The following is an 18,821-nucleotide window of genomic DNA, read 5'->3' on the forward strand; positions in this document are numbered from 1 at the left end:
TACTTTCACCTTACAAACCCTTGCGTTTTTACATTTTCTGAACAGGTAATGTGAGATAGCCGAAGAGCGCATGCGCGAAGAGTAACAACCGCAAAGCAAAGCTGATCTTCACCAACAACTTAAAGCTGCTTGTGGTGCACGGTGTGCTATCAGTAGAAGCTGTGCTGCTCCCATAAAATGGAAACTAGTAAACAAGTAACCAGTAAAAATTATTTCGGCTGAATTACTGTCAGTTAAAAAGAGTAATAAACGCGCCCCGATATAGCTTCCTAGGGGTACTTAAGCAAAGACGGAAGTAAACGACGGATGACTGTTTCGCTCCGCTGTTTCTGTGTCTGGCTTGAGTCGGAGCGGGTGGTTTTTCAGGAGGGAAACTTTGCAAGGTTTAACGGGATTTGAGCACGATTAATACATTTCGCTTATTTACCAGAGCCAGTGCAGCCATACTGAAAGGTAGGAGCACACCTTGATAAAGGAACGTGTTAATTTTGTCGTGTATTATGATATTTTACCCGCTTCAGTTTGCGCCATTTTCGCTAGTTTGGTAATGCACAAATGTGCGCCTTTTAGCTCTGGCGTTCTTTGTCCCTATTCTTTAATGGATTATGATATGGTTTATTCCTGTTGAATATTTCACATCCCCGCTTGTCATTCCAGAGGGGGTGTTATTAAGCTTGAGAAAAGGGGTTGTGCTCACTTTTCTGTCATACAAAATTGTGTCCAAATCAAGTGCAATTGCGCATTTTTTGTGCTGCATCAGGCCGTGTCAAACGCTAACAGCGCCAGTGGAGATGTAGCACGATTCTGGCGCACATGAGTTAGCTTGTCAAGCTAACCGGCTAGCTTGCTAATGAAATAGCTTTGATAGTCAGTTTGTGGACGTTCGCGTTGACAGCAAGTTTATGGTAAAGCAAAGAACATGAAACAAAATGAAACGTTAATGGCTTCATTTCCCGGGGCCCTCAAGTTGAACAGCAGGCGCAACCGACAGAGAGAGAGAGAGAGAGAGAAGCGTTTGTTTGTAGACATGTCTCTCCACCGGCTAACGATAACTTGGCTAACCCCCTTAGCGAACCAGACATGTAGGTTGAAACGATACTTTAAACGCATTACTGTAAAGGCGGACGGAAACAGGTTAACGCTGCGTCTTAAGTTGTCCGTCTAATATAGAATACAACTCCACTGCTGTAGAGTTAGTAAATACTACGTGGGCAGTGAGTAGTTGCTGCTAGTTGCTGCTGTTTTGTTGCTTTGCCTCGTTGTCGTTGCCTCTGAAGCACCGTTGCTATAGAGATCATTAGACATTCCAATGGAGATTCTTAATTAGAGCTGCTAATTGGCTCTGGACCGGACTGTCAACACCGCGGTGTATTAATTAATACACCTTCAATTAGAGAGGAGGGGCTCATTAGTGTGTGTGTGTGTGTGTGTGTGTGTGTGTTTACGATAAATGTATGTAGGTCCTTTACTGTGTACGCAGGCAGCTTTAGGTGATCACTGCATGGATAATGTCAGGTTTTCACCTTTCTAATACAGCGACATTACTACTTTAGATCACTTTACAGAAGATGATAGTCTTACCGGTCACTGTTTGTAGTTGTATTATCACAGAATCTAGTAGAAAGAGCCCAAACCCCTTGTGTCTGAAAAGCACTCCACAACTCAAAACCATTAAAACTGAACCAAAATGATGCTTCTCTATAACAGTATGCAAGCCTGTGTCTTCGTGCTGTAATATCACTGCTTGGACTGCTTTACAAAGTGTGGGAGGTTATACCATATTGTGCTTGGAGTCATAAAAACTGCCAGAATCTTAAAGAATGGACCAAAACAATAAAGGCTACAACTGCCATTTTTTAAAATGAATATAATTTTGTTTTATTAGTTCATCTTATGTTTTGCTCTATTAGTAATTTGGTTAAAAATGTCTCTGAAAGCATAAAAAAAAATGACTTTCCAAAAACCCAACAAGCCATTGTTTTTTTTTATTGTTTGGTTGGACCGGCAGTCCAAAACCCAAAGATGTTTCATTTACAATTATATAAAGTAGAAAAGAAGCACCAAATCCTTAGAACATCCTTTTCCCCCCTTTTTTTTTATTTATTTTTTTTTATTTTTTATTTTTTTTAATAAATGACTTACCTGATGAGTCATTTCACATCTAAAAACAATTTATTACAAGGTCATTCCAAGGCTATAAACTCCCCCACAAAATCTACAACTTGGTGAATCCCCTCTGCCGAGACAGACCTGATGTCGGGCATGGTTTCATATAATTGACTTGACATTCTCTTTCATTGCAGGAGTCCACGAATCATGTCAGGCATTGCATTGAGCCGGCTTGCCCAGGAGCGCAAGGCATGGCGGAAGGACCATCCTTTTGTAAGTAGTGTCTTATGAGATGCACCTGCTCTGGATTCACTGTGCGGGTCTATTTGAGCTTTCATTATATAGCATCAAGTCCTTTAGTAAACACTGACGTCTTAACTGCTTGTTAACTTGTCTTAACTGTAGCTTTTTGTTCTCCTATTCAATTTTTCAGGGATTTGTTGCTGTACCAACAAAAAACCCAGATGGAACCATGAATCTTATGAATTGGGAATGTGCTATTCCTGGCAAGAAAGGGGTAATGTTGTGTTTCATAGGCTATTTGCATACAGTACAATTTTGCTTTACATACGAACCACTGCTCTGCAGAACACAATGAGCTTTTATAAGACAATGAGTGTAGCAGATGCAAAAGAGCATGCCTGGTTTTAAAGCTGTATTACATAATACAACTAGTATGTTACCAATAAGTGTACTGAGACATATTTTCAGGAATGTTTTGGGGGAACCTTGTGTGATATGTTTAATGGTTACTTTCTGTTAAGAAGCTGATCTAATGGTATTGTGTCTCCTTAGACTCCATGGGAAGGAGGCCTGTTCAAACTGCGCATGTTGTTCAAGGATGACTATCCTTCTTCACCTCCAAAATGTGAGTTACTGTGTCTGACGTGTGTTCGGCATAAACAGAACTGTTATTGTGATTACTACACACACTGTTATTAAGCTTTGTATGCATTATTCAGTCAGTAGATGAGCTTGATAACACACACTACACAGAAAATAAGCTACATCTGGAATGTAAAGTCAGGTGTACACCACAGTACATGTCTACCTTTGATGGCATTTTTAGTACCAGGCATAATTTCTGTCTTGACACCTCACTCAGATCGCCTACATAAACCTAGGTGTTTTGTTTGAAACTCGACTATTGGTAGAATAAGCTGTGTGGTATGACACTTCAGAGCGGGACTTGCAGTGATCTTTTCAGCGTCATTCCACGAACCTGAGACACTTCATCATGAACCCTGCATCATTTCAAAAAGGAGGAAGAAAACTCAAGTTAAGTGTTTCAATACTAGGCGTATTGAGGCAAAACTCCTGGAAAATGATTTCTTAAGAGTCGGAACCGTGCACTGTGCTGCGACAATGCTGCCGTACAGAGCAGCAACAGTAGTGTCGTCCGATTAAGTATTGATAAAAGCAAAACAGTGCGACCAACTGCTGTGGCAAGCCTACTGCCAATGTATTCATTCTCAAAACTCAAAACTCTAATTCTGAATAAAATGATGTCCAATTAAAACCCCTTATCATCCAATAGGCACATGGCCAAACTGAATCATAAAGCTCTTCCAACCTGTTGAAGTATCCTTGCAATGAAGAGTAGTATAATATATAGCCAAGGACTAACTTCTGAACACTGCAGAGGTTGTTGAAGCTGATCTAAAAGCAACAGACAGTCCACTCACTACTACATACTACTCTTCTGGGACTTGATATTCATTCATGTAAGGAGACATTTTAATTATATCCATTGCAGTTCACAAGATATGAGGTTGATGATAGTTGGTGCTCTCACACATGCATCCTTTTCTGATCTTTTTACAGTACTGTACAGCCAGTAAAGATTTTTAGCGCTGATACAGCTATGGTGCTAAAAGAGTTGTGACAATTCATAGCATACTGGCCTATCACCCCTGTTAGTCACATACAGTGTTGGGGCACTGTGACACCTGATGTTTCTAATATCTAGCAACAGGGGTGGTGTCGTCTGAATGTCACATTAGAATAACATTAAGCCTTTGCTCGTGTGAACAACAGAAGCTGCTGCCTGTAGTGGAACAGTTCACCCAGTGTATGGTGTGAAAAAGCCTAGTGACATTTGTGGGTTTTGTTCATCTTGTCTTGACATTTGTAATGGATCCGAAACATAAGTGCACTTATGTGTGTGTTTCAGGTAAATTTGAGCCTCCGCTCTTTCATCCAAATGTGTATCCATCAGGCACAGTATGCCTATCTATTCTAGAGGAGGACAAGGACTGGAGACCAGCCATCACAATAAAGCAGGTTTGCATTGCCAGGCATACCTCATTTACATTACAGGGATTTCCCCAAAAAACAACCTTTGGTGTCTTACTGTGTGTCTAAATTTGTGTTGTTAAAGTAATTTATTCTCAGTTATCTTGGTATAGTTATTTGAAACTTAGGTGATCTGGTATATTTAAAGTGTATGTTTTCTGATATTCTAATTTAAATGTATAAAATATCCTTCAATGAGATCTAACCCAAATAAGAGCTCACGCAACTGACTGAGAACCTGATTATTTTTTTTTATTTTTTTTATTTGTCTGATTGGTTTATTTATCCTACAGATCTTATTAGGTATCCAGGAACTCCTAAATGAACCAAATATCCAGGATCCAGCCCAAGCAGAGGCTTACACAATCTACTGGTGAGTGACACTGGATCTCATCTTTTTCATCTCTTCAGATATGATGAATGAATGTAAAATTGCTAAAAGTGACGTGTCTGAAAAAGGCAAAGCAGTCCGTTACTGATTTCCTGTGTACAGTGGCAAGTTATACTTGCATTGTAATAACATAGTTTTCCACTACATGGTTCTGCTCGGCTCGACTCTACTCGCTTTCGGTACCTCCAGTTTGTTTTCCACTGCAGATAGTGTCCACTCAATGTCGGCGGAGCCAATTGTCATAGCAACGCTATTCCAGCAGTTAGGAAACACACAGAGCTTTACTTTGGTCTATGAGAAGCTTTTATTCACTGACGGACTGTAACCTACACTGTGAATCTACTGCCAGATAGACAACTTCACGCTCGACTTTTCCTCTGCACTACTCGCTTTCACTGTCACACTCACTCGCTACGCTACTCTGGCCAATAAGTGGTCTGCAGTGCTTTCACGTCACCTTTTTAGTTTTGGCTCAGCTCACTTGGATACCAAAAAGGGTACTAGGTAATATCCACAATGGAAAACCAAAAAAGAGCAAGTCGAGCTATATCTTTCAGTGGAAAAGCAGCTTTTAAGGTATTCAAATATTTAAAAAAATAAATAAATAAATTTTAATTGTTCTCTTGACTAATGCATCAGTATTGTCAACTTTGGGCAGAGACCTTGTAAAGTTCCTATAGCTAAAGCAACACTACAAAACCTTGAAGTAGAAATTGTTTCGGACCCACTCTTCTTTCTTGGATTTTGTTTTGTTGTGTGCACTGTAGCTTAAGTAAATCTATACGGTCCAGAAATCTCTGTGGCTCAAAACAAGGTATTGATAACATGACCTAACTGTATCATTAGTTTAGCCATTGTAGTAGGTTGATTTCTATTTGACACTGAAATGTTTTTTCTCCTTAACTTACGTCCTTACATTGCTAACTAGTCATTTTAGCAAACCAGCTCCTGACTGATGACACAAATGTGACTGCAAGACCTGGATGATAGTGATCAATAGCACAGGCTTCTTTTAAATCTTTAAAACGTGCACTTAAAGAGTTCTGAAGAATAAACTGTAGCAATCAAAGTAGAAGCACAGTCAGGGACCTCATGTCCTGTGAGTGTGAGTTTGTGTGTGTGTCAATCCTAAATGATGGCGTTAAGCTTGTGTGATGATGGTATGAGTACAAAATTACAATAATAATTCTTAATGTGACTGTTATAAACCTAAAATTGGTGACAGTAAATCTGACAGCAGAGAGATCTGAGAGGAGTCCTGCATTTTCTACCATGTCATTTTGGTCAAAATAGGATTCTTTACCTCGTGTCTCTGATTATGTTTTTTTTTATTATTTTTTTTTTTATCCCTTTTCCAGCCAAAACAGAGTAGAATATGAAAAAAGAGTTCGAGCACAAGCCAAAAAATTCTCCCCCTCGTAAGGGCGAAGACTCCTCCGCTGCGGCAGAAGGAATGGGTTTAACAAGAATCACCTCCCCGCTCAGTCTCTCAATGAATGTGCTCCTCTCACATCAGGACTTGCTTAAAGACTTCTATTTAAACTCCAGACATTCTGTGCCATCCGTTCTCCTTTGACCTGTCATTTTTTGTTCTTAATTGCCAGTTGGCGCATAATGCTGGGAGGGGATGGGTGCTTCAGCACCCTGGTCATTTCTTTTTAAACATTAATTGTCTTATGTGGTGCAAGGGACACAGCTCGGTACAGTTTCATCAACTCCATGCAAGCTGGCTGTCAACAATGTTCAAAGAAGAAAATGTCTTTGTTTTATTTTGCTCTTTCACAGGGTCTATTCCTTTATGTTTCCCCCTTTATTTTCCATAAATTTAATGTAAAAATAGCTTATTTCATTGTCAGTATTTCAACTGCTGTATAATGAATGGCACTTTTATACTGTTGTATCTCACTAGTGTCTCTAGATGGCTCTGTCTAATTCTCTTTCCCAGGTTTTCTATTCAGCATGCTGTAATATATGATAGAATCTGCTGCCTTGGCTGTCTTTTTGTTATTCAGAGTGTTTGCTATGGAATAAATAAAAATGGCCATGATGACTGAGGCAGGTAGGCTTACTTCTGTATCAGACTTTAAGGTTATATGGTGCTTTGTTCATGTATGTGTTGGCGTAAATAAAACTTTCTACAAAAACATTGGATTTTCTTTATTAAATGAGTAACATATACACAAGATTTCAGAAACAACGCAAACTTCAGTCAAGAAAATGGTCAAAATGAATTTTTCTTAACTGTGGAATGTACTTTGTACTGTTTCTTTAAACAATTTATTCATGTGATGCAAGCAAAAGGCTATGCAATTATTATTATAATTGACTATGCATAATGCTGTGGGAGCATTTTACAATAATGTTCTCCCTAAATAATATAAAGAAGAATTTACTGTAGTTATTTTAGCTTGAAGCAGTTGTTTTGAAGCCTTACATTCATCTTTGTAAATGTGCGTAGTTGAACTTTTAGGCCCAACCGTATTTAAAGTTCAACTTAACAGTATTTTACCCTCCAGTTACTACATACAAACACAGCGGCCTATGCTTCAGTGGCATCCACTCTGATCATCCCTGTTGAGCAGGATTTTGTTGACAGGCTCCCGTCGTTCCCTGCTGTGACGGGACTAGACTGCTGGAAGGCGCTCAGGGTGCAGTACTCGTTGCAGTAAAAGGGAGGGTCCCTCTCCAGGGATGTGTGGCTGCAGAGCCAGCACCCGGAGTCTCCTTCAGTAGGGCTCCCTGGCTGTGAGCTCCCTGGAGTTGACGGTGGAACCATGGTGCTTACTGCGTATGGGATGCCCAGGAGAGAGGTATCACAGCCTGGGTCAATTATATTGCTGTATGTGCTGTTCTCCATTAACTGCTGGGGAAACTGGCTCTGGCACTCTTCCTCCTGGATATCTGCACACTTGCTTAGCGTGTCAATTTGGAGCGTTTCCTCTGCCTTCAGCATTTTTGATGTGTTTTCTTGAGTAACCACCCAGCTCTGTAATTACAGTCATGTTAAGGAACATTTCTCATGAGATCAATGTCAGTATTTTATATAACAAGCAAAACTTACCTTGAAATCTCCGTGGCAGTCACTGTACAGGGTGTGGAAATAGGGTGCTGGAGTTGGGATGAAGGTGCTTTGCCTCCACCTGTAAATGTGAAGAATATAAAGATAATATTTAGTGGATATTGCTTGTAGGAAACAGCATTTGCTATACTGTGATTTGGCATTCATTGAGGAGTAAAACGCTGGAGGAGGAACTTACTTTAAAACTGGAGCATAGCACAAAAGTAAGAGAAGTGGCACCGTCACACACAAGGGGATGAACACCTTACCCAGACCGGAAACATATGTGTTGGATGGGGGATCTGTATGGACTAACATACAGTAGAAAATATTATTTTTAAAAAGGCAAAGGAAGGGATTTTATACACATGGATCAAAGAATTTACATTAGCTGCTTTCTCAACAAGTTGCCTTTAACATGACATTTCTCTCGATGAAGCTTAGATCAGCTGGAGGAGACTCACCATTCATCTTACTCTTCCAGTGAACCTCAGAGGACCAGTGACTCCACTCTCCCTTGTAAAAAGCCATATTAGGACTGGACCGCACTCTGGCAGCGTACTCTGTGCCTGGCACAAATTTAGGATCATCCACAGAATAATTCTTACTGTCTATGTTAATTTCATGGAATTTCACCTGGAAGAAATAAAGCATGTACATTATTCAGTTGGATAGAGCTGTAGATAGTATAATAGGTGGTATAATGTATGGTAAGAAAATAATTAATGTGTACTACAAAGATTCTGACTGTTTTAGGAGGTGGGTTTTAAGGTGCTGTCAGTTATTTCCAACATTATACAAATCCTGTTATGACTTTTTACACTGCAAATATTTTGACATGCCACCATAGAAGGAAAAGCCCAGATGTAATAATAGTGCTAGATTGACCCAGGAGCCCCCAAAAGTCCCTGCTTCATTGGGTGTCAACCGAGCCATAATTGTTAGTTAAACGTGCACTTTTCTTACTCTAACAAGCGTCTGTGGTGGAAAAGACAAATAAAGTCACAGTTTCACCCACAGACCGACACCACTCTGATCTGATGGCCACATTGGCCACTGATGAAGTTACTTATTTCAAGAAGCAACTCTGAGCAGTCACAAGAAGAGTTCCAGAAAATGGAAAATTACTTTCTGAAATCTGTTAAATTATTGACAGTAGTTTGGTCAGTCAAATGCACCAGTAATGGTCACATTATTCATCATTTTACAGTTGAAATACATTTCTCACTTTCCATTGATTTGCAATTGATTTACCACCAAAAGGCCAAAACTGTTGCACAAAAGGCAGGTTTTATTCTCTTATCCCCACCAACAAAGAGTGCTTGTTTAACATTGAACCTTACATTTTGTTTGTCTCCTCTTTGGTAGTAATAGAGTTGATACTTCAGGTTTTCACCCAGAGTGATGAAATCATAGTCCTCGTAGGTACTTTTCCAGATGAAGTGCCATTGACTTGACTTGTGGCTGACTGTGAGGCAGCACGGTGCGTTTGGTTTAACTGATAAGAGGACACAAACACGCACCAACACCAGGTTTTTAAAAAGACAGACGTGTATATTTTATAGGAATATATGTGAATGTGTTGTGGGTGTTCCTTACTGTATTCCACAGGTGTATATTCATCATCTAGCATATCGCAGATTTTAGACCCATCATTTTGGTTGTGACAAAGTAAGATTTTATAGATGTCTAGATCGTCAAAGGGACTGGATGTTTTAACAGAACAGAAGTAATCCTCATTGATGTTTGTCAGCTTGCACTCAAACTCCTCTCTGCACAATAAGGAGAGGAGAAACACTAATGAAACAACATCACATTTAAGGCCGACAATGAATAATATGTGCCAGTAAAAAAAAAGGGGCCTCACTCGTAATATGTTATAGTGAGCCAGTAGAAGCCGTTGGTGTCTGAGGTGTTCCCTGATGGAGGGATGCTCAGGGAGCAGTTGATGGTGTACAGGTAATCATTCACACAGTGCAGATTGTAGTCCACACCTAAAAAAATATACAAGCAATGTTTGATTTTAAATGCATCAGGAGTCAAAACGTGTCAAGTTTAACCCAGACTGTCACTGTACTACTTATCATACCACTTGAACTTATGGTGCACCGCTTCGTGAGGATTTATACACTGTTATGTTACTTAATGCTTAGTTAGTTGATGCTAAAAGTATTTATTAATGCTTTAGAGATCCATAACAAACCATTATACACGCGAACATTTTGTAAAAAAAAAGTGAGCCTTTACATTTTAAATATATTCGTTTTTTTCCTTTTGTTTGATTTCCCATAGAGTCCAAGAACTCAGTCAAGAACAAGCACTCACATGCCCATCTGTATATTTAAAGTGTGTAATTGTTTCTTCTGCCCATACTAGAGATTCCTTCTTAAAGCAAATTCAGTGAAAGATGAAAATGAGAGAAATGAGAAAAAAACTTTACAATCCTAAACTCAAATGTGGCCATATTCCAAACTAACATTGTTTTTAGTGACTATAATAAGACTTTAATTCAGGAAGATGCCCACTTGATTCGTCTAAGTCGGACTGCTGAAGCTTAATATTGAATAGCTATAGGAGGGGATGTCTTTGGAGCTAATTTGGACACAGGGAACAATTACAGTGACCAATATGCAGATTTTCCCCAGAAGATCGAAGGTCAAATAAGCCATAGCTGAGGTCCTAATTAGAATGAGTTAAACAGATGACACATGCTATAAGTAGCTCATTCAAACTTCTAGTGTATGTATTATATTTAGTTTTTAAAGCATCTTACATTTTACAAGAGTCTGTCATACAGTCAGTAATTTGGCAATTTAGGTACAATCTAAGCAACCTTGATGAGCATTTACATGTTTTATCTGTAGACAGACATCATTTTCTTTCATAGAAAATACTGGCAGAGACATAACCTGTGACAGGATTTCCGTGCAGACAGACAATGCTGGTAGATGCGAGCAGAAACAGGGTCATCAGCTTCAGCTTCAGCCTCGGTGGAGAGCACCAATCCATCACACCGGGTGGTCCAGACATCACCTCGGCGCAGAGAGGTCTTGATTAAGTCATGTTGCCCGAAAGGTCTTGTGAAAACTGTATTTAATGTAAACTGAGAAAGGGAGGTGTAAGTCAGTGTTTTCACACTGATTGCTATCTGTCACTTGTGGGAGAGGATATGCTTTTTTAAGAGAGCAGTTGTAAAATGGAAAGCATGTGAAAGGGGTTAGGCTTGAGTCCCACGTGACAACCACATAATCTATCATACTCTGCACTGACTTTGGTATGTCTTTTTCATAAAATTTAGTTAAACAATAGATCACCAGACCCCATTTTTAATTGCTTTAAAACCCAATTGATTATAAAATCTGAAATGCTTTGGGTCTGGTAATGTTTCACCCTGATGCTGAGTGACACACAGTGAACCTAGAACAGTCCTTGAGTTGTATTCACTTCTGGTAAGCTACTGTAAAGTTAAAAAGACATTTACCTCATCACATGAGCACTGTGGTGAGGTTCGTTCTGGTTGATAAGTCGATAAGTCACCAAAATACACACATAGGTGAAACTCACACAATAACAAACATAAATTAACTTCTCTTTAAAACTTTACATACACAATTTGCACTGTACACACTGCATGGTGCATTGGACTCGGCACTTGGACACACAACTGATTCTATTTTAGATTGCCTTATATCTTTGTCTATTTTTACCACGATGAAGACACATTAGTGTCAGATGTCATTAGTGTCAAAAGTTAGCCAGTGTAATTCGGTCCCTTTTTACCCCTTAAATTGGATACCACTAAATATATTGTTCATATGTTATGGTTCATATTGTACATCAATTATCTTTTCACTGTCATTTATATTATTATTTTTAGCAGAAATAAAGATTGCCCTTCACTAATCCAGAGATATCTATTTCAAATAAGTGGCACTGTTTATGCACTGAACAGACAAAACACATCTTTAAATCTAGATGGAGCATCCTGCGATTGCAATATATCAATTATTGTGCAACTTACCAGAGTGTTGTGCAATGCATTGAGCAGTACCAGCTGAACGTAGGCTGTGTGTTGTGGTGATTCTGTAAAAGATACGAGCTGACAGTGTCTTCCTCTGAGGTGATTTTGTTGCTGTATGTAAACTAGTGGTTCTCAAACATTTTCTCACCCCACAATTTTTAGCAATCATTAACAGTTTGAGGTGAACCAAAACCAATTTTATTGAAATGAAGGTAAGCACAAAAACATCAGCAAACTCTGTTTATTTTTCCTCCATAAATCATATTCATTCAACATTGCTCCACTTGATATCTTTCCCCTGGACATCCATAACCTACCTGCAGTGGCTCGGCGAGAATCACTGCTGTAAACATACTAACTTACACACCAGTAGTGTAGCCTATGTGTGTCTCAATGTGTTAGGTCGTACATACAATAGTGCATGAAGTAATCTGCAACAGAATCAAAAGGAAGTCATCTTCAGCAGGCTAACACAGTTCACTTTTGTTTAATTGAACTGGCATACACACACTCTGTTGTTTGTTTTCAGTTTGATTTGTATTTAAATGCATTTTGCTGTTCATTAGTGGTCCAAAGGGGGTATGGTAAAGTAAAGGTCAACTTTATCATTTGTTGCAGCAAGTACTAGCAAAGGTTGAAAGTTAAGAAGACGATACACTCAAGGCTCCATTATTTAAAATATAACTTGAAGAGCATTTGAACAGGAAACAAGTACACCGTATTACCATGCAGTTAGTCGTGTCAATATGATAACAGAGGTTACGGTTTAATTTGGGGCTTTTTGCCATCAAAAATATCTGTGCAGTTCTGATCACCTTTTTTTACCACAGAGCATAACAGAGGCCTATTTCTATTTATTGAAACTGAAATTACTTTCTGTCCCCCCATGAGAAGCAGTGTGAACGTGCTTGAGATCAGCAATGAAATTCTTGTGAGAAGGGAACATCTTCAAGTCTTTATATTGTGCAAGATAGAAACCCTGATCTCTCCCTCTATCTGCAACTTGTTGCAGTTCCGCAACATCTGATAAAAGTTTTTTTCAGTTTTTAAGTGCTTTGATAAAAATGCTTCCTTCTTTGTGATAAAGACTCTTAACACGATAGCAAACAGCTAGATAACTTTTGGCCGGAAAATAACACGTAATCTGACTGGTGAAGATCTGATGGGATGATTCTGGAAGGATAAAATTGTGTTGGAAAATCTCCTGCCGCTTAAGATTGTGATTGTTCAACGAGTAGACATTAAAGTACACACAGTACAGATCTATATTTCTGTTTAAAATGGGAAAAAAAACATTCACAAACATGCAAACCATGTATTATTATCATTTAATATTTCACTGGTAGTGTTTAAACAGTTGTCCCCAATATTTTAATTGCACAAGTAATTTACATATCTGGCAAATATAAAAAGAAAGACCATTAAATTAACATGTACTAACTTAAACGACTGTTCTTCCACTTCAATATAAAACCAGTGGTACAATAATACTGGACCTATAAAACAAGTCTAAGTCTGTGGCATTCTTTTGTACACAAAGTGTTACAATGCACCAGGATACAAACCATGAAAAATGACCCTGTGGAAAATCATGGGTATAGCTTTAATTTAAACCGTAAGTTTCTATCTAGATTATCTATCTAGTTAAGCATTTGAGGCACACCAGCATGGGTCACTCACAGGCCAGTTTGCCATCAAAAGATGACAAGGTGATGGCAAAGGCTTGCAGGGCACACATGGGGAAACTGTAATCCATAGAGAAGACGTCCTCCGCTACACGGCCAAACTGCATCACTATGTAATCCTCTGTAAAAATCAGCAGCGAGGGGGGCAGAAAGAGAGGACACGGTGATGTTAGGAATGAAAACAAGACAGCCATTTTCATTGTGTTTGCTGACTGAAGATGAGAGAAACAAGTCAGTCACATCTTACCATTGTCAGGGTGGATGATCTGGAAGTTCTTGACAGAGGCCTGGGTGACACGTCCGTGGAAGTTAAGCACGTACGACTGAGTCTGTTCATTCCAGCTCGGGGATTTGTTCACCAGGGTGACCAGTTTGTCTGTGTTGCTGTTCGCATGGCGGGCCAGTAGAGTCTCAAGTTCCTATAATAAGGCAAAAATGTCAGTATTTTCACACTATCCACACATTATATGTCACACGTATTCTTCATCATCACAGGGTTTAAAAACTGAGGATTACTTTATCAAACGTACAGTTTTCGGACGAATGGACACTCTTTCATCGTTCTCCAACATACCGGGGATGATCACCGTCATTTTCCTGGGACCCTTAAACCCCAGCACATTTGTCTCCTGGAACACAAAAAGCCAGTTGTATTAGAGGTTTTTATCTCTTCATATGCTGTGTTAAGTGGGATATTAAGTGTACCGAGTAAAGTTGAACTCACATAGCAAATTGCTGCCAGCTCTTGCCGCACTGACTCACACTCTTTGATGAAAGGCTTTTTCTCTGGGTTTTCACCTCCATCATAGACTGTAAACTTTGTACCAAGAACATTGGACCTGAAATAAAAAAAAAAAAGAAGTCTCATCAGATACATCATATGAAATCTGTCAAGGTAGGAGGTGAAAGGTTTGTGGAATGAAGAAACATAGCCATGGGGTGCATTCACTTCCATGTAAAATGATTGCTTCCACAAATCAAATAGGTATTACAAAAATGCCAAATTAAAAAATAAAAAAGGAAAAATTGGGTTTTTGCTATGTATTGCCTTCAGCATGAAGTGTGTCCTACAATTAACTACAGCATGAAAACTGTAGGTGGAGAAAGTTTAATTTATAAATGTAAATTAAACTTTCATTGCCTGTTCATTTACAGTGCTGAATCATGGAAGTGAAAACTTAGAAAGGTCTGAAGCAATTATGGCAACACTTTCTTTTATAGCCTCCTTTTCACAGCAGACGTTTTTACTTGCCATAGCAGAAAACACACAGGTGTCACTAATAACATTAACAATGACTCTGCTCCATGTGGGTGTCCCAGTAGCCATTAGGCACAAAACCAGAGCCCGGACATTGGGACACTTCAATGGAACACAGCTTTTATTAAGGTTATTATTTTTCTTGCTATGACATGTCAAAATGTCTGCCAGAAATAAGTACTTCAGGTCCAGGTTTGAGAGTCACTTGTTTAGCATTATGAAGTGCATTTCTGAATGTTATCTAAAGGAGTTCTGAATTACCGCCCCAAGGTTGTGTTACTGACTAAGAAGTGTAATAATAATGTATGTAGTGAATACTTGATTGGGATTTGATAAAAGGTATAAAGTGTATTTTCTGGCACAACTGATGATAGATATGTATCATTCCAGTGAATATACATTACACATGTACTTGTTTACAATGTAAAAATGGATTCTTGTAGAGTATAGCTAAACAAAACGTCGCGCTCACACAATCACCATTAGCTAGGCGCACTGCAAAACGTTGTTTGCAGTCACGTTATTCCGATGATGCTCAAAATTGAGAATGAGGCAGGGAAAGGCAGAATGGATGAGATGGAAAGATGAAAGCACATACTGTGCTAGTTATTGTGAACTCATTGTGTTGTCCCAGTCAACATGTGTGTGATATCTGGAATCAGTCAGTTCATTCTTAAATTACGGCTCCCCTTCTGTAGCTGAGTTATGATGTTGAATAATGGCCAATAACACTGTGATCTTATCATGTCACATTGAAGTTGACCTTTGACCTTTTGGGTAATAAAGTGTCATCACTTCATCGCTGTATACTGTTAAATATCTGTGTGAAATTTTGTCATAATTACCACATCAGTTCTTGAGTTTGTCAAGGTCATTTTGAGATCACAGTGACTTTTGACTCAAAAGTGTCAGCAGTTCATTGTCCAACCAATAGAGTGCTTGCAGGGGTGACGTATTTTTGTAGTTAGCATCGCCAACGAAAAGCCAATGAAAAAAAAACTGAAGCAGGAAATAAGCTCTGTGGTGAACAAAGGTTTATGATACTCACATAGTTTGTTCAGCAAGTTAATATTCACAAGATTTTTGAAGCATAACTGATTGCCAGAGGTAAAACGCTAACGTTAGGCTATAGACAAACAACCCCACGGTCGCATGACTTCAGTGTCACCACTACTAAACTTCTAACTTGTAAACTGTGTAATTAAAATCTACAAGTTGGGAAGTTTGAGCTAGAATATTTTGCAAGAGTGCGAATATAAACATAATGAGGCTGTAAAGGCTGACAGGTAAGAAGATAAGTCTCCGTGTTCAGCATACTGATGTTTAATGTCACAGAAAACCTTGGGAAGTCTCATTTAGTCACTTGTTAGCAATCACCTTTTCTAATAAACGTAGAGGCTTCAAAATTCACACTTTCACATTTTATTTTGTACAAAACGTGAATATCTCTTGTGTTAACCAAAGACCTTATTTCAGGCATTGCGACAAAAACCCATAGACTTCGAGGCAGGAGCTACAATGCTACCTCAGTTCCGGCTTTTAGGACTCATTCCTGCGGGACTCTATTGTAAAAAGAGGTGGAGGCATAAAGATAGCAGATAATTCACAAAAAAGAGGAGCCGTGGAAACCTTTAACTGAAGTGACAACATGAAAATGGAGCCTTTGAGTAAAGGAAAAAAATGTAAATGAAATCAGGACAAAATGATTTGGTTTAGTATTCTTTCACAAGGTAGAAATAAAAGAGTCATACCGTAGTTTTCCAATGTAGCAGTTTGTGTCTCTGGACAGGTTTGTGGGGTCAGTGGAGATGAGATAGTTGGATGTTTTGCACTTCTTCCTTTTTCTGCCTGCCATTAGAAACACCTTAGTGACGGCACAATGAAAAACAAATGTCAGAACAGACAGAGACAGACTAGAACTACCACCCCTGTGCACATTGATAGCTTTACAGTTTTGCCAACCCTTTTGCCGTCCTCTTTCTCCATGTGGAGGTAGTAAGTCGGGTAAATGCCCTTCTCCATGCCCCTCCTGTCCCTGGTGACCCTGCACTGGATCGTCACATCTCTGGGTGCCGGACGCAAAGTAAACTTCTCAAGATCCTCCACTGACATCGGAGAGGATGACTGAAATGAGAAAATCTAATTTTATATGCTCTCTGTAACAAATCCAAATAGGTTTTTAAGTTTCAAAACAGTTGTTAATGTCTCACTCTTTCATTAGATTCACTGCCTGAAGATGAACCCTTCCTGTAGTTGGAGTTAAGGGAGGCGAGACTCGGCGTAGTTTTCTCTGCTTTGGTTGTCTTTTTCTCCTTTTTCTCCTTTTCCTGGGTTTCCTCGTCTTTGCTGTCGTCACTTATTTGGCACCTGGCTGTGGAGATAACACGCGGCATTAATCTCAACTTTAACTTATCGTCAATCATAAAATGCACTAGGCCACACTGTTGCTTACATGTGTCGAGTTGTTTTTTCCTCTTAGGCGTTTGAGTGACAGGCCTCTGGGACCCGTCTTCCTCTTCATCGTCACTTTCATCAAGTTTATTCTTCTTTGGACTTGCCACCTCCACCACTGACTCTGTCTCCTGGGTTGGAGGCTCCAGTAAGTGCTTCTCTGTAAAGGATGTGTTAATGTTAAAGCTTAATCTTGAACACTGTGAGGCAGTTTTTTTCCTCCTTATACACAACACACATAGGATCTCATGCATAGTACTGATGTGTTAATGATACATTGATGTTACTTTTACGCTCTTGTTTGGTTGTCTTATTTGTCTTCTGTGGGTCTTCAGATTCTTTCACTTTGTCTTTCTTTTTTGTTTTCTTCTCCTTTTTCTCCTTGTCTTTTTCCTTCTCCGTCTCCTGTTCATCATTCTGTTCCGTCTCTGAAAAAGCAGTGAGTTTCTGATGAATTATTTATTAAAGCAAAGTGCTTCTTAGCATTACACATGCATGCATGAAAACACAGAACATGCACAAACACATGCAGAGCCCCAGACCACGCTGAAACACATTCTCATTAGAATAAACTCACGTTTGGCTTTTTCTTTCTTCAGCTCTTTCTTCTTTGTCTTTTTTCCCTCCACCTGAGCATCATTCTCCGCTTCACACTTCACCTCAGCCTCTTTGTCAATCTCCAAGTCCATTCTCTTGGGAGTGACGGGCTTCTCTGAAGGCATCTCATCTGACATCATGTTTGCTGTCATGTCACATTCACCCAACGTGATCTCGTCCAATGGATTATCATGGGCATGTTCAACTTGATCTCCAGGAAAAGAAACAACAACTTGTATTTAATATTTTTAAAGAAACTGGGCATTATTTTGCTTTGGAATTAGATTTTCTATTTAAAAAGTCTAAAGTTGTTTTAATTATCTGTTATTCTAATACTAACCACTCAGGGATGTGTTGCTCAGGGACTGGCTGATCAATAGAGGTGTTTCATCGGAGCGGGAAGCTTTGTGCTTTCGGTTCTTTTGGCGCGTATCCCGATTGGCTACCACCATTTGAGAATCAGCCCTCTTCTTTTGCTGCTTTTTAATCAAAAGGGTACGCTGTGGGAGAATTGAAAACTGTCAACAGTGTCTCCACGCAATGTTCATAAGTGGGGATAAAACTAGAAGAAAGAAAATAGTGCATCTTATCTCTTTACATTCAGCACAGTGATATCTTTCATTGTTTTTCCTCTCAAAAAACTTTAACTAGCTCCACTCCAGAAAATACTTTCTTTATGTACAATTTTCTCACTTTCAATGTTCGATCTACATATAACAACTAAACTCAACTGACCCTGAGCCATGGGTATTATAAGCTATTATTATAACATTATATTCTATTATTTAACCAAGACAGCAACCAGGCAGACAACGTTTTGGAACGGTTACCAGGGATAATTCATATGTTTATCTGTAATATATTGGTTTTAGTGTTTTATTAAATTCTAGACACTGATGATCAAGATGATCAAACAACTGATCCTGGATGCAAGATTTTAAATGCAGGTTCCCATA

At 39.1% G+C, this 18,821-nt stretch overlaps 3 protein-coding genes across 4 annotated transcripts in view; 1 reads left to right on the top strand and 2 right to left on the bottom strand.

Moving 5' to 3' along the window:
- The first annotated feature begins 186 nt into the window (after nt 1–186).
- LOC118330794 (SUMO-conjugating enzyme UBC9-B) lies at nt 187–6,939 on the top strand. Its single transcript, XM_035665478.1, has 7 exons — nt 187–453; nt 2,304–2,382; nt 2,543–2,626; nt 2,905–2,977; nt 4,283–4,392; nt 4,698–4,777; nt 6,154–6,939. Exons 2-7 carry the CDS (start codon nt 2,317–2,319, stop codon nt 6,215–6,217), a joined length of 477 nt encoding a protein of 158 aa, XP_035521371.1. The 5' UTR covers nt 187–453; nt 2,304–2,316; the 3' UTR covers nt 6,218–6,939.
- A 4-nt stretch (nt 6,940–6,943) lies between these two features.
- Nucleotides 6,944–11,015, bottom strand: LOC118330785 (interleukin-21 receptor). Its single transcript, XM_035665467.1, has 8 exons — nt 10,763–11,015; nt 9,721–9,847; nt 9,453–9,625; nt 9,197–9,351; nt 8,318–8,489; nt 8,053–8,164; nt 7,857–7,935; nt 6,944–7,781 (listed from the first exon to the last, which is right to left on the bottom strand). Exons 1-8 carry the CDS (start codon nt 10,881–10,883, stop codon nt 7,335–7,337), a joined length of 1,386 nt encoding a protein of 461 aa, XP_035521360.1. The 5' UTR covers nt 10,884–11,015; the 3' UTR covers nt 6,944–7,334.
- Nucleotides 11,016–12,174: 1,159 nt separating this feature from the next.
- Nucleotides 12,175–18,821, bottom strand: part of si:dkey-220f10.4 (tubby protein homolog) — an 8,535-nt gene continuing 1,888 nt past the window's right edge. For both annotated transcript variants that reach the window (XM_035672238.1, XM_035672230.1), the window contains 11 exons: nt 18,206–18,365; nt 17,846–18,076; nt 17,556–17,696; nt 17,270–17,428; nt 17,028–17,188; nt 16,780–16,941; nt 16,569–16,681; nt 14,284–14,398; nt 14,090–14,188; nt 13,807–13,978; nt 12,175–13,680 (listed from right to left, as the gene is read on the bottom strand). In XM_035672238.1, the coding sequence (XP_035528131.1) occupies nt 13,547–13,680; nt 13,807–13,978; nt 14,090–14,188; nt 14,284–14,398; nt 16,569–16,681; nt 16,780–16,941; nt 17,028–17,188; nt 17,270–17,428; nt 17,556–17,696; nt 17,846–18,076; nt 18,206–18,365 (1,647 nt within the window). In that variant the 3' untranslated portion in view covers nt 12,175–13,546. The remainder of the gene's footprint in view (nt 13,681–13,806; nt 13,979–14,089; nt 14,189–14,283; nt 14,399–16,568; nt 16,682–16,779; nt 16,942–17,027; nt 17,189–17,269; nt 17,429–17,555; nt 17,697–17,845; nt 18,077–18,205; nt 18,366–18,821) is intronic.

Source organism: Morone saxatilis, unplaced genomic scaffold, assembly GCF_004916995.1.
Source record: "Morone saxatilis isolate NCDOM2014 unplaced genomic scaffold, NCSU_SB_2.0 Contig1, whole genome shotgun sequence".
NCBI lineage: Eukaryota > Metazoa > Chordata > Actinopteri > Moronidae > Morone > Morone saxatilis.

What these genes read in the sequence shown, in the direction of transcription:
- LOC118330785 (XM_035665467.1), bottom strand. Translation starts at nt 10,883, where the DNA reads ATGTCTGGACCACCCGGTGTGATGGATTGGTGCTCTCCACCGAGGCTG. An exon ending in TGCTATGCTCCAGTTTTAAA is followed by an intron (nt 7,936 to 8,052) that starts GTAAGTTCCTCC and finishes TCACATTTACAG; the next exon opens with GTGGAGGCAAAGCACCTTCA. An exon ending in ACTGCCACGGAGATTTCAAG is followed by an intron (nt 7,782 to 7,856) that starts GTAAGTTTTGCT and finishes CTGTAATTACAG; the next exon opens with AGCTGGGTGGTTACTCAAGA.
- LOC118330794 (XM_035665478.1), top strand. Translation starts at nt 2,317, where the DNA reads ATGTCAGGCATTGCATTGAGCCGGCTTGCCCAGGAGCGCAAGGCATGG. An exon ending in CAGCCATCACAATAAAGCAG is followed by an intron (nt 4,393 to 4,697) that starts GTTTGCATTGCC and finishes TTTATCCTACAG; the next exon opens with ATCTTATTAGGTATCCAGGA. An exon ending in GAGGCTTACACAATCTACTG is followed by an intron (nt 4,778 to 6,153) that starts GTGAGTGACACT and finishes TCCCTTTTCCAG; the next exon opens with CCAAAACAGAGTAGAATATG.